General features: G+C 45.0%; 1 protein-coding gene across 5 annotated transcripts; it reads left to right on the top strand.

The window, feature by feature from the left end:
- Window positions 1-237: 237 nt before the first annotated feature.
- On the top strand, window positions 238-13,238 carry LOC130522764 (uncharacterized). Of its 5 annotated transcripts, XM_057027466.1 has the most exons (10): window positions 334-370; window positions 615-693; window positions 2,569-2,853; window positions 3,238-3,311; window positions 3,564-3,741; window positions 4,956-5,029; window positions 5,209-5,386; window positions 5,520-5,594; window positions 5,668-5,745; window positions 6,053-6,292. In XM_057027466.1, the coding sequence occupies exons 3-10, from the start codon at window positions 2,703-2,705 to the stop codon at window positions 6,157-6,159; spliced, it is 915 nt and encodes a 304-aa protein (XP_056883446.1). In that variant the 5' UTR covers window positions 334-370; window positions 615-693; window positions 2,569-2,702; the 3' UTR covers window positions 6,160-6,292. The 5 variants fall into 5 exon arrangements, with proteins under 5 accessions (XP_056883445.1, XP_056883444.1, XP_056883443.1 ...); XM_057027465.1 differs by lacking the exons at window positions 615-693; window positions 6,053-6,292 and adding an exon at window positions 12,941-13,238 and having other exon boundaries at window positions 238-370; XM_057027464.1 differs by lacking the exon at window positions 615-693 and having other exon boundaries at window positions 238-370; window positions 5,526-5,594.
- Window positions 13,239-14,968: the final 1,730 nt, after the last annotated feature.

The raw sequence follows: 14,968 nt of genomic DNA, 5'->3' as shown, positions 1-14,968 counted from the left end.
AGATATAACTGAGTCAGTTGTTTGTTGTCGGTTCAAACTCTCATGGCAGATTTTAAGTGATGATTTCCAACTCTGAAACACCGTAAATGTACCTGTGAAAGAGTAAGAGTCAGTCTGATAATAGGTTTGGTTTCAGGGTTGAAGGACAACTGAAATTATTTTGGTTTTTTGACTCTGAAAAAAAAAGCAGCGCGATGCTGGATCACTTCCTTTCCTCTCTCTCTCACACACCACACAGGAAATAACTGTAAAATACGTATTTCCTTTTTAGCTGAATATCTGTCAGTGATGGTGATGATGGGAATGAAGATGGCAGCTGTCTCCAGTGTCTCTCTGTTACTTCTGCTCACGTCCATTGTCACCACTACAGGTATGCACTTCCACACAAACGCTGTCTCTCCTCTCTCACACGCCGTTGTCAGATTTAATTACCAATTTTGACGTTTACAATACCTCATCAGGTGAGTAGCAATTTTCCCCATGTAAGTCTTTTTTACTTTTTGTTAAAATCTGATTTTTAATCAAATCTAACTACTGGTTTAGAAAACTCAAATAATAATAATCCATAATGGCATGATGAGTTAAATGTGGTTCTTGATGTTGCATGTTTGCAGGTAATGATCAACCAGTGAAAGTCAAGTTCTTCAAAAGTAAATATTAGAATTTGAAGAATCGCCAGTCTGAAACCTTAAGGTGTAGAAACTTTGGTTAGACTAAATATGTTCTCTTGTGGCTTTGAGTGAATGACCGTACATAGACAGAAATCCTGCTGAAGCGTAACATTGGTTTTAAGATTAGAACAAACAGGAAGCATGCAAGATGAAGATAGAGTCGTGGAAAAAGAGGCGTTTTTTAAGAAAAAGCTTTAGATCCTTTTCCTATTCAAAAAGAAATATCGGTAAGAAACATATTATTTAATGTCAACCAAAGACCAAATAAGCCCCATTATTCATATTTAAAAGATCCACAGATTTTTTTCCAAAAATCTTAAACAGAAATTTTATGCTGGGGATGCTGGAAATGAGATACATCTGACTGTAAACGTTAGTCACAATGTATGAAATAAAGTCCAAGAATGAAAACCAAATAATGATCAAAACTTCATATTTACTGTTAAACCAACAAAAAATGATGTTTACTAATTCAGTCGGTAAGTAAAATTATAATACAGACAATTGTGGGTTATTTTACGCAACAAAAATATTGAGTTTTCATGGATCTGAGCATTTCGTTTCAAAAATAATGGCTGCACTTTGCGCTTTGTTCCACGCACAAAAAAAAAGTTATCTGCAAAAGAGAAAGTACGCGCTTGCACATCCCATGCACATCATCCTAAACGAGCCAGAGAAGAATTGAGCTAATGGTTTTTACAGCTGCTGTCAATAAACAAATAATTTTTTCCTTTCCAATTATTCAAATTGTAATTTTAGGTCAATGGTATGTAGAGTTTAGTGGTGTTTATCTGCTTTCAAAGATACAGTATGTTTCAAACTACACCACTAGTGCAGGGCATGCATGTGCACAGAATGGTGAGAGAAGAAGGGGAAGCAGAAGCAGATTTCTGAGAAATTCATTCACCCAATTAACGCTGCAGTTTATGTGTCACTACAAGGTCAGAACTGAAATTCATAAGAATTTGACACCATCAGACTGTGTCACTAAAAGTTCAACAATTGTGAAAGAGAACTAAAATCTAGAGATCTCTGCATTTTACAGCATGGGCTGCTTTTTACGCAACACTTTCCATGTCTGGCATGTAGAACCGTCATCTCAGGTTCGACCTTTTTTTTTTTTAAATGTGGAAAATGCGGCTATGTGTTCTTTCATGACAATGCGACCCCACTGGAACCCTAAATTAGCTCATGTAGCATTTGCTCCTTTTGAAATCAGGTTGAGATAAAAACAAATCTGACATCAGGATAACCACCTTGGTGCTGATTTGGCCAAATTGACCAAACAGTTTGGGTGCAGGACTGCAGAGATGTTGTGAATCTTCCCTTCCTTCAAATATTAAGTTGGGATACAAGTATGAACTGTTGATAAATTAAGAAACTTATTAGGAAAATGACTCATTCTCGTGGGCTGCCTATATATATATATATATATATATATATATATTATATATATATATTATATATATAAATATGTAGTCAGCCTACGTGTGTGTGTGTGTGTGTGTGTGTGTGTGTGTGTGTGTGTGTGTGTGTGTGTGTGTTGAAGAAAATGACTTGCTGTAATGATCATGTGACTTCTGGGGTGTATGCATGTGTCACCACAGTTTCATATCACACATCGGACATGTTTCAGATCCTAAGTAAAAAAGAATTGTTGATTGCAGAGGAACTAGCTTCAAATGTCCTTTTTTCGCCTCTTGTCAACATAAAGTTTGCACTCTGGGTAGAGACACTCTTGATTGGAATAGATGCTGTATAATGTTGAAATGAACTGGAAATTCACTCTCTGATAATACATGATAATACATTGTAAGGAGGAAGAATCTCTCTAAATGCAAGATAAAAGTACTTTGTGTTTACTCTGGCCCCTCATTTTCTTCCCTGTGTTTCACAGACTCGCAGGACTGTAACTACCATGCGGCAAAAAAGCAGGATGTTACCTTACCGTTGACTCATGTGCTAAAAGAATCAGACCAACTGCGATGGCTTCATGAAAGTATAGTTATTTTTGACCGAAGAGGAAAGGCGATGGTGACCGGGAATCCAGACGACGTTGACCAGAACGGCTCCCTGAGGTTGAGGAACGTGGATCAAAGCAAAGCTGGGACATACACTCCAACTGTTTATGATGACGGACAACGCATAGGGAATTTGAAACCCATGGTTTTATGTGTGATGGGTAGGTTTCAAATGCTCTTGACTACAGTTATGTACAATAATGTTGCTACATTCTGTCACCAAGTGGCCCATGACAAGGATGGCGGAAGACTGGTGCTTATTTATTTATACCGACTGGAGGAGGGCCACAACACACAAACAATTTTAAGTTCATTTAAAGAAAGAAAGTTAAGGTTTTTGCTTTTTCTAAGGGACTTAGCAGGTTGTGCAGAGCGACAGTGTTAAAAGCCACAAACGATGACACAGTAACAATTGAAAGCATAGTTGACACGTGTATTAGTAGTAGCCAGTGTATTATGAGCTCTTCTTTATTTTAAACGGCTGTAAACCAAGAGTATTGTTGTGAGTGACCACAATACATATCTGCCACATTTCATTCACACAGACCCCGTCTCACAGCCTCAGGTGACCAGTGAGTGTGATAAAACCCAGGTTACATTCACCTGTATGCAGAGCCAAGTAAGATAAACCTGCCTATCTATCTATCTGTCTGTCTGTCCGTCCGTCCGTCCGTCCGTCCGTCCGTCCGTCCGTCCGTCCATCCATCCATCCATCCATCCATCCATCCATCCATCATCCATCCATCCATCTATCTATCTATCTATATATCTATCTATCTATCTATCTATCTATCTATCTATCTATCTGTCTTAATTCTTGTGTGTGTGTGTGTGTGTGTGTGTGTGTGTGTGTGTGTGTGTGTGTGTCCAGACCTCCCCAGAAGTCCAATTTGAATGGTCAGAGGATGGAAAGGTGAACCCAATATTAAAAGAACGATCTTTCAAAGAAGTTTTGAAAGATGTGGAACAGCGTGTGTACCGCTGCAGAGTTTACAACGAAGTCAGCTCTCTGACCAGCGCTCCTTTCCGTCAAAACTGCACACAGTCCGGTGAGTGCTGACATTTCTTCCGTTGCATTTGTGTTCATCGTCCTTTGATCGAAGACCGTCTCCATTTCGTGTGTATTCGGCTTTTAGACTTCCCCTAATTAAGATTTCATTTATGTGTCTTCTTTCTGTGCGGTTTTAGATAATGGTTTCATTTTCCCTGCTGACATGTGTTCTTTCATGACAATGCGACCCCACTGGAACCCTAAATTAGCTCACGTAGCATTTGCTCCTTTTGAAATCAGGTTGAGATAAAAACAAATCTGACATCAGGATAACCACCTTGGTGCTGATTTGGCCAAATTGACCCAACAGTTTGGGTGCAGGACTGCAGAGATGTTGTGAATCCCTTCAAATATTAAGTTGTGATACAAGTATGAACTGTTGATAAATTAAGAAACTTATTAGGAAAATGACTCATTCTCGTGGGCTGCCTATATATATATATATATATATATATATATATATATATATATATATATATAAATATGTAGTCAGCCTACGTGTGTGTGTGTGTGTGTGTGTGTGTGTGTGTTGAAGAAAATGACTTGCTGTAATGATCATGTGACTTCTGGGGTGTATGCATGTGTCACCACAGTTTCATATCACACATCGGACATGTTTCAGATCCTAAGTAAAAAAGAATTGCTGATTGCAGAGGAACTAGCTTCAAATGTCCTTTTTTCGCCTCTTGTCAACATAAAGTTTGCACTCTGGGTAGAGACACTCTTGATTGGAATAGATGCTGTATAATGTTGAAATGAACTGGAAATTCACTCTCTGATAATACGGACAACACATAGAGGATTTGGAACCCATGGTTTTATGTGTGATGGGTAGGTTTCAAATGCTCTTGACTACAGTTATGTACAATAATGTTGCTACATTCTGTCACCAAGTGGCCCATGACAAGGATGGCGGAAGACTGGTGCTTATTTATTTATACCGACTGGAGGAGGGCCACAACACACAAACAATTTTAAGTTCATTTAAAGAAAGAAAGTTAAGGTTTTTGCTTTTTCTAAGGGACTTAGCAGGTTGTGCAGAGCGACAGTGTTAAAAGCCACAAACGATGACACAATTGAAAGCATAGCTGACACGTGTATTAGTAGTAGCCAGTGTATTATGAGCTCTTCTTTATTTTAAACGGCTGTAAACCAAGATTATTGTTGTGAGTGACCACAATATCACATATCTGCCACATTTCATTCACACAGACCCCGTCTCACAGCCTCAGGTGACCAGTGAGTGTGATAAAACCCAGGTTACATTCACCTGTATGCAGAGCCAAGTAAGATAAACCTGCCTATCTATCTATCTATCTGTCTGTCTGTCTGTCTGTCTGTCTGTCCGTCCGTCCGTCCGTCCGTCGTCCGTCCGTCCGTCTATCTATCTGTCTTAATTCTGTGTGTGTGTGTGTGTGTGTGTGTGTGTGTGTGTGTGTGTGTGTGTGTGTGTGTGTGTGTCCAGACCTCCCCAGAAGTCCAATTTGAATGGTCAGAGGATGAAAAGGTGAACCCAAAATTAAAAGAACGATCTTTCAAAGGAGTTTTGAAAGATGTGGAAAAGCGTGTGTACCGCTGCAGAGTTTACAACGAAGTCAGCTCTCTGACCAGCGCTCCTTTCCGTCAAAACTGCACACAGTCCGGTGAGTGCTGAAATTTCTTCCGTTGCATTTGTGTTCATCGTCCTTTGATCGAAGACCGTCTCCATTTCGTGTGTATTCGGCTTTTAGACTTCCCCTAATTAAGATTTCATTTATGTGTCTTCTTTCTGTTCGGTTTTAGATAATGGTTTCATTTTCCCTGCTGACATTTATGGCATTAATATCTGGATTATAATTGGAGGTGGAGGAGGTATGTTTGTCAACACCACACACACACACGTATGTATAATATACATGATATATCTTTTATCCATTCTCATCAGGTGTTGTTTTGTTGCTGATAATTACCGTCATAATCTGCTGCGTTACAAACAAACGTAAAAAACGTATGAAGATTAAGGGTAAGAGTTACCTTTTTATTAATAATCATTATTATACTAATATTCCCCAAAAACAACCCCTCTGCTGTGTCTTGTCACAAACTGGGTTGATGTCGACTCCAGGCTCTAAAATAGATGTAGAAGTTATATATAATATCCACTGATGTTAAAATAAACTGCTAACTCACATGTCAGAGGTCAGAAGCAAAATTTAGCATAGTTTTAGGCTCTGGAGTTAAAGGCTTGGCAGAAGAGAATTTATTTTAGTTGTTTCAGGAATGCCATTATGGTGTGTATGTGTACCATCATAACTGTTTGCCTCTTACAGATGAGGAAGAGCTTCATCTGGGCTGGTCTAATTCGAATCCGCAATGTCAGCACCAGAATCACCCACCAGATCATCAAAAGCAGCAGCCTCTACACAGTACCCGCTAATACAGTAGCATTAATACAGCAGTTGTAATACAGTATTACTAATAGAGTACGGTAGTACTAAAACAGGTGTACTAATACAGTGTTACGTTTGCAAAGTAAAGGCAATACAACTTAGATTACCATTGACACACAATCGTGTGTGCCTTTTATTGAAGCCACAAGTAGAAAAAAATCAAATCAGAGCGGGAAAAACACGCACCCCCGCCCCTCAACTCCCACGGTCCGTTAAAGGGGCCGTGCCAAATTACCCGACTTAGTTGTCGGCAAATAGCGCGAGCGAATGAGGAACTCATACATAGCAAAATGCTCAACAGGACTATGGCAATGGAACAGATATGAACAATGATGGTGAATTATGATAACAAGTGACCGACACATGCCCCCCAGAATTCACCAACGCAAAGCAAGAACAGTCAACGAGTCGGAGCTCGAACGGGCCGGCCAGACCGTGTGCGTCGAAGCGGTATTGGTGGTGCTAGGGGAGCAGGGGAAACAGGACGCGCAGGGCGGTCAGTGGCACTGACAGAGCTTTCAGGGATCTGTGTTCCTCTCAGAGGACTGGGCCGAGGGGGGGGGCGTCCTCGCCGCGGGGGCACGGCCGTGGCAACTGGCTGACCAAGGTCCAAGTGAGCTGCCTTGAGGCGGTCTATCGTAACACGTTCAGGTCGGCCTCCCACGTCGAGCAGAAAATGCTTGTCCCCGCTCTCCAAAACACGAAAAGGCCCATCATAAGGGGGCTGCAGCGGGCCTCGATGAGCATCATGGCGGATAAAAACATAGTCTGCCCTCTCCAAGGATGGTGGGACATGGGATGGTGGCAAACCATGCTGGGAAATAGGGATGGGTGCAAAAACCTTGGCAGCATCAAGGAGTGTTGCACGCTGTGCGCTCGCAAACCAAGGCGCTGTAGTGTTGGGGACAAACTCACCTGGCACCCGCAGTGGCTCTCCATACACCATCTCCGCCGAGGAACACTGCAGGTCATCTTTGGGGGCGGTGCGCAGCCCCAACAAGACCCAAGGAAGTCTGTCCACCCAGCTACTGTCCTTCAGAGACGCCCGAAGAGCAGCCTTCATGGAGCGGTGAAACCGCTCACACATGCCGTTGGCCTGTGGGTGGTATGCCGTTGTGTGATGCAGTTTCACCCCTAGGCTCTCCCCTACAGAAGTCCAGAGCTCAGAGGTGAATTGCGAGCCACGGTCAGATGAGATGTCAGCAGGGGGACCGAAACGGGCAACCCAAGTCCCAATAAACGCACGTGCCACCTCGGCCGAGGTGGCCGACTGCAGGGGCACCGCCTCCGGCCAGCGGGTGGTCCTGTCCACCATTGTGAGGAGGTAAGTGCAGCCGCGGGAAGGGGGAAAGGGCCCAACCAGGTCCACATGGACATGGTCGAAACGTCGCTCTGGCACCGGAAATGGGGCCAGCGGGGCCCTAGCATGGCACTGTACCTTTGAGCGCTGGCATGCGACGCACATGGCCCAATCCCTGACGTCCTTTCTGAGCCCATGCCAAACAAATTTAGCAGCTACAAGACGCTGAGAAGCCTTCCTCCCCGGATGGGAGAGGTTGTGGACTGAATCAAACACACGCCGCCTCCAAACCACGGGCACAACAGGGCGTAGCTGACCGGTACTGACATCACAGAGAAGCGTGACACCAGTGCTCCCAAAAGGAACCTCGCGCAGCTGCAGCCCTGTGGCTGCAGACTTTAGAGCAGGGGTGGGGAACCTCCGGCCTCCGGGCCGTATACGGCCTACGAGACCATTTCTACCGGCCCGCAACGCAATAAGATTTTTAGATTTTATATGTGCACTTATACAGTGGGACCGTTCGCTAAACTCCGCGAGCTGCGAGTAGCAGCGGTAGCCTATTTTTGCCTTTCGTATCGTGAAATTTCTTTCGTAACAAGATGAAATATTTTCCCGTTTTCTGAGATAAAACAGACGGTTATGTTATGTCCGAGTCAAGGTCAGGGTCAGTGAACACAGCATGTGATGTACGTAGTGGGCTGGACTGATTGACACGGACGAATAATGCCTAGCGAAACACGCTAAACTCTATGAGTTGAAAGGACAGATGAGTTTGGATAAAATTAACGCTCTTCGCCGGAGTTTGGAGGCTCAACAAGCAGCTTTCACACGACCATGTACCGAATATTACGCGTGCAAGTTTTGTGGTGAGTGAATTAATAGCCACGAAGCTGAAACCTCACGCCGAAGGAGAGTTCGTGAAGGAGTGCCTCGTAGCCGCCGCTGAGGCGCTCGCGCCGGACAAAGTAAAATTGTTTCAAAGCGTGAATTTGTTTTCGTGAATAACTACTGAACTAAGACATATATTGTTATGATTCCAGTGGCTAACGGTATGTTTTTATGGTCAAGGAATCTAAATATGTAGTCAAAGTATATGTGGGACTAATATTTATGGTGGAAATCACAATATGCCAGGAATTGTTGCGCTTGGCGGAGGTCTGTGCTCTCCGAGTGCTTTCTAGTTGTTGTTGTTATTATTATTGTCTATCTTTCTTCATTTATTTTCTTGATTATCTTGTTGTATTGCAGTTTTTGTGAGTAGAGGCCTCGAACAGGCCCTTACGGGTCTCTTGCCTCAACTCTGCACCTCTTTTTATTGTTTTGTATGATCATGAAAACATATTTTACTTGTCATTTTATTCTAATTTTTTGGTGATTTTATATGCATGTGTGCTAAATAAATCATTCAAACTCAAATGCAGCAATCATGAGACTTAGTAACACAGTGGTTATAGACTTTTTTTTTTTTTTTTGCATCCCTAGGTATGTGTTCATAATAGTATGGCCCTCAGAGGACTTTATAAAAATTGAAATGGCCCTCGATATGAAAAGGGTTCCCCACCCCTGCTTTAGAGCTTGGACATCACTGTCTGTGGTTTGGTCCACTGCCATCTGTCCGTAGTCAAGTCCCACGTGGACAGCGCCCGTGACGGCCCGGGAGAGGCAGTCCGCAACGACATTCGTTTTACCAGCCAGGTGTTTAATGTCCGTGGTGAACTCGGAGATGTAGGAAAGGTGCCTCTGCTGCCGAGCCGACCATGGTTCTGCCGTCTTTGCCATCGCGAAGGTGAGGGGCTTGTGATCCACAAAGGCAGTGAAAGACCTGCCCTCAAGCAGAGGACGGAAATGGCGAATGGCCAGGTAGAGGCCAAGGAGCTCACGGTCAAACGTGCTGTACCTCCGCTCCTTGGGTCGTAGCTGCCTACTAAAGAAGGCCAGGGGTTGCCAAGCACCTTCTACCCATTGTTCATGCACCGCACCCACTGCGTAATCCGAGGCATCCGTGGTGATTGAGACTGGCGCGTCAGGCAATGGGTGTGCCAACAGTGTAGCATTGGCCAGAGCAGCCTTAACATTCTCGAATGCACGCTGTCGCACGTTGGACCAGTCAACCATGTGCTTGGGAACCGCCCCTTTCAAACAGTCATACAGTGGCCGCATGAGGTCCGCTGCCCGGGGGAGGAAACGGTGGTAAAAATTCACCATACCCAGGAACTCCTGGAGCGCCTTGACCATGACTGGACGGGGAAAGCTCGCGATGGCCTCCACCTTTTCCGGCAGGGGAACTGCTCTGTACCGTGTCACGTGATGGCCCAGGAAGTCGATGGTAGACAGTCCAAACTGGCACTTCGCCGGGTTTATGATGAGCCCATGCTGGCTGAGGTGCTGGAAAAGAGCCCTGAGGTCCGCCACGTGCTCAGCCTGAGACGTGCTTGCGACGAGGATGTCATCCAAGTACACAAATAGGAATGGCAGGTCGCGTAGGACGGAGTCCATCAGGCGCTGAAAAGTCTGTGCTGCGCTTTTAAGACCAAAAGGCATCCGTAAAAACTCAAACAGGTCGAACGGGGTGATTACCGCTGTCTTGGGGACATCGGCAGGGTGGACTGGTACCTGGTGGTAGCCGCGGACAAGGTCCACCTTCGAAAAGACCGTTTTCCCAGCCAGATGCGCAGAAAAATCTTGTATGTGGGGGACAGGGTAACGGCCCGGGGTGGTGGCATCGTTGAGCCTGCGGTAATCGCCACATGGCCGCAAACCCCACCCGGCTTCTCCACCATGTGCAGAGGTGATGCCCAAGGGCTCTTGGGGCGGTGAATGATGCCCAGGCGTTCCATTGTCTCGAACTCCGCTCGAGCAATGGAGAGCTTGGCCGGGTCCAGACGCCTGGCCCGAGCGTGCACAGGGGTGCCTGTGGTGGCGATGTGGTGTTCCACACCATGCTTGGCCGTGGCAGATGAAAACGTGGGCTGAGTCAGAGCAGGAAACTCGGTGAGGAGGCGAAGGAAAATGTCTGCAGTGGGGAGCATGCTGGAAAGCCTGACTGAGTCTGTAACACCAAGAGTGCATTCATACGAACAGAAAGTGACTGCATCCACAAGGCGTCTATTTTTGACATCAACCAGAAGTCCAAAAGCGCAGAGGAAGTCTGCACCAATCAGTGGCACAGTCACCTTGGCAGTCACAAAGTTCCATCCAAAACGCTGTCCACCAAAACACAACTCCACATACCTCACCCCATACGTGCGGATGGGGCTGCCGTTCGCTGCTTCCATAGGGGGCCCATGGGACTCGGACAGCATGTCCAACTTCGACGCTGGCAGGACACTCCTCTGAGCACCTGTGTCACAGAGGAACCGTCGTCTGGAGAGAGAGTCCTGGATGAACAGCAGCCTGCCAGTTTGGCCGACGCTCATGGCTACTGCTGGCGTTTCCCTGCGGAGGTGGGCCGGTGAAACTGCATGGAGGGCGGCACCGCCTGGCTTTGACCCCAAACCGTGCATGGAAAAAGCACAGCCCAGAAACCTGGTGATGCCGAGGAGCCGCTGCGGCAGCTGTGAGGAACGCAGCCACATAGGTCGGTTGGGAGGCGGGAAGAATTTATCCGCCTCAGCAGCAAGCGCACGGCAGTCCGAGATTGCTGTGTTGGCCAAAGCAGCCCGCACTTGGGGAGGCAGCAGTCGCAGGAAAAGCTGAATGAAGAGGAAATCGGGCTTGTGTTCGCCCAAAAGATCTAACATTTTGTCCATCAGTTCGGAAGGCTTGGAATCACCCAGCCCCTGCAAAGAGAAAAGGCGGCTAGCCCTCTCCGCGTCGGAAAGTTCAAACATTCGTAAGAGGTGAGCCTTCAAAATGCCATACTTGTTCTCCGGCGGTGGCTGTTTAAGAATGCCTACCACTCTGGATGCTGTACCACTCCCAAGAGCAGAAACCACATAATAATATTTGGTCTCATCTGCGGTGATTTCTCGCAGCGCGAACTGTGCCTCCGCTTGAGCAAACCACGCAGTCGCCGAAGTCTCCCAAAACTCCGGCAGCTTCAATGAAACTGCATTCGTCGCCATGGTCGAAAATAAAAGTCACTGAATGATACGTCCAGCGAGAGTCGGGGTCACCAGTGTTGCGTTTGCAAAGTAAAGGCAATACAACTTAGATTACCATTGACACACAATCGTGTGTGCCTTTTATTGAAGCCACAACAAGTAGAAAAAAATCAAATCAGAGCGGGAAAAACACGCACCCCCGCCCCTCAACTCCCACGGTCCATTAAAGGGGCCGTGCCAAATTACCCGACTTAGTTGTCGGCAAATAGCGCGAGCGAATGAGGAACTCATACATAGCAAAATGCTCAACAGGACTATGGCAATGGAACAGATATGAACAATGATGGTGAATTATGATATACAAGTGACCGCTACAACAGTAGCATTAATATAGCAGTAGTAATACAGTATTACTAATACAGTAGCACTAATACACTAGTACTAATACAGTAGTAGTAATACAGTAGTACTAATACAGTAGCACTAATACAGTTGTACAAATAGTGTAGTACTAATACACTAGTACTAATACAGTATTACTAATAGAGTAGCACTAATACAGTAGTACTTATACAGTAGTAGTAATACTTCTACCTGACTGTTAGTTCAATTAAATTAAATTCAATCTTTATTTATATGGCACTTTTCATACACTAGGTAGCACAAAGTGCCTCACAAAGGATAAAAACAGCAAAGAGAACAAGAGAATCAAGAAAAAGGACACACACACACACACGCATACAACACACTTACACACACACACCCACACACACAAACAAGCTGAGACAAGCTGAGACATGGCTGGGCACCGAGACCTGAGGCGAAGGAGACGCCACCTTTGGAGGCCCACCAGGCCGAGGGAGGTCACGGTCCGTGACCACAGGTGGTACCGCCACAAAGACCACCCGGACCCGGACAGACCGGAGGCTCCACACCAAGGCACAGAGCCCCCTAACTAGTGATGGGACGAGCGACACTGGTGCGTCAGCACTGTGCCGTATCGGTGCGTGTATCGCTTTAAGAAAGAATCACGTGACCGATACAGGAATTGTATCGTTTGGATGAGCCGCGCCAAAGTGTGTTTATAAGGAAACAAACTGTATCGACATGTCGTGGGTTTGTTGGATGGAGTTTTGCAGTTGCGTGATTATGGATCTTTCTAAGAAGTTTTCTCCAGTGTGGAATAATTTCTCCTTTGAGCATTGTTTACTGTTGTATACAATTTTTTACGGTGGCGCATTGCACTCACTTTATCAAGTGAATGACCTGTGATACATATGATAGTCAGTTAAAGAGCCTTACAGTTGCTTCATTCATTTTATAGGGTGTCTATTTTTTTAACAAGTGAATGCAATGCGCCACCTTAGTTTTTACTCTGTTCTAGTAAGAGGTTTGAATTGTTTGTAACTTTTTATGTTATTGTAGGTGAAGTGTCGGCTCTGCTCCTCAGAGCTCTCTCTCATCAATAAGAGCACTTCATCAATGCTGAGGCATTATAGAGCTCGGCATGGCAATGAAGAATTGGCAGATACTCGTGACAGAACCAGAAAACATATCCACATCTGCATCAACTTGCACTTAAAACTCTCTGCTCACCATCGTCATCTGCACCGTGTGAAAGAGTATTTTCTAAGGCTGGGGAGCTGGTGTTTAAGAGGAGAAATCGCCTTGGAGCAAAGACACTCCAAAAACTTTTGTTCCTCAATAAAAATTCATAAACTAATCACTTTTTTGTATTATTTCATATGATTTAACAGTTAAGTTAACAAAAAATGTGTGTACATAAGTAAAAAATTGTAACTCAAATTTGCCAGATTTTACATACCAACTCAGTTTAGCAAACAAGGAATTCCTTTACCTGCAATCATTTTATAACTACTGCAGGGGTCACTAGTGGGTGACCAACACAGTATCAATACAGTGCCGACACAGTTTGTGTAGTGTGTCAATACACTCCTTGAGGTATCATCGTCCCATCACTACCCCTAACCACCCAGGCCAGAGTTGACAACGGGACAGCACCCCCAGCGGTAGGCCGGAAACATCTCCCAGCCTGTCAGGCCCCCATGAGGAAACACCATGAGGAAACACTGGAGCTAAAAACTGAAGGACTAAAACAGTAAATGGGATAAAAGGTGTAAAGACTAAAAACTGAGAAACTAAGAACTGAGGGAGTAAAACAGTAAAAGTATCAAGTAAAATAAGGATAAGACATAAAAAAACATGAGGACATAAAAGAAATTAAAAATAATCAGAAAACCAGTTAAAGGCCTGATTAAAAAGGTGTGTCTTGAGCCTCTTTTTAAAAATCTCAGCAATCTCTGCGACCCTGAGGTTCTCCGGCAGGCTGTTCCACAATCAGGGACCATAATAACTGAAGGCCGCTTCCCCGTGCGTTTTAGAGCTTACTTGTGGAATGGTTAAAAGGCCGGTGCCCGAGGACCTCAGAGTCCGCGAGGGTTGATAGAATAAAAGCATGTCTGATAAATAAGTTGGGCCAAGACCATTAAGACATTTAAAAACTAATAAAAGAACCTTAAAATCGATCCTGAAACGCACGGGTAGCCAATGCAGCGGTTCTAAAACCGGTGTGATGTGCTCCCGCCCTCTGGTCCTCGTCAGCACTCGTGCAGCTGAGTTTTGTAATAATTGTAGGTTAGAGATGCTCTTTGTTGGAAGACCAGAGAGCAGGGCATTACAATAATCTAGACCACTAGAGATAAAAGCGTGCATCAGCACCTCCGTGCTGGCCTGAGAGAGAAACGGGCGGACTCTGGCTATATTCTTCAGGTGGTAAAAACCTACCTTTGTTATGTTTTTGATGTGTGGAATAAAACTAAGCTCAGAGTCAAAGATCACACCCAGATTTTTTACAGATTGAGATGGCTTAAAATCCTTTAACTTTGGTACAAGTTTCTCTCTCTGACCTTCAGGACCAATGACTAAGACTTCTGTTTGGTCCTGGTTGAGCTGTAGGAAGTTTTCTGCCATCCATGACTGGATATCTAGAATACAGTTAAAAAGGGCATCAACTGGCCCTGTGTCACCAGGAGCCACGTCGATGTACAGATGCGTATCGTCAGCATAGCTGTGGAAGCTGATGCCGTGGCTCCTGATGACGTCCCCAAGAGGAAGCATGTAAAGATTAAAAAGGGTTGGACCTAAGATTGACCCTTGGGGAACCCCACATTTTGTCTCATGGATTCTCGAGGAGCATGTATCCATACTTACAAAGAAGCTTCGATCAGTAAGGTAGGAGGTGAACCAGTTAAGAACAGTACCAGAGAGGCCGACCAGGTTCTTCAGTCTATTCAATAAAATATGGTGGTCTACTGTATCAAAGGCGGCGGTCAGATCCAGTAGAACCAACACTGTGAGCTTTTTGTTATCTAGGTTACACCTGATGTCATTTAAAATCTTTAAAAGGGCTGTCTCTGTACTGTGGTTCATCCT

This window comes from Takifugu flavidus, chromosome 3 (genome assembly GCF_003711565.1).
Source record: "Takifugu flavidus isolate HTHZ2018 chromosome 3, ASM371156v2, whole genome shotgun sequence".
NCBI classification, from domain to species: domain Eukaryota; kingdom Metazoa; phylum Chordata; class Actinopteri; order Tetraodontiformes; family Tetraodontidae; genus Takifugu; species Takifugu flavidus.
Note: the sequence above shows the minus strand (reverse complement) of the source record. Positions and strands in the feature narration are given on the sequence as shown.

Coding starts and splice junctions, on each gene's coding strand:
- LOC130522764 (XM_057027463.1), top strand. CDS start 289: ATGGTGATGATGGGAATGAAGATGGCAGCTGTCTCCAGTGTCTCTCTG. Junction 371..2,568: donor GTCCATTGTCACCACTACAG/GTATGCACTTCC, acceptor TGTGTTTCACAG/ACTCGCAGGACTGTAACTAC. Junction 5,746..6,052: donor AAAACGTATGAAGATTAAGG/GTAAGAGTTACC, acceptor TGCCTCTTACAG/ATGAGGAAGAGCTTCATCTG.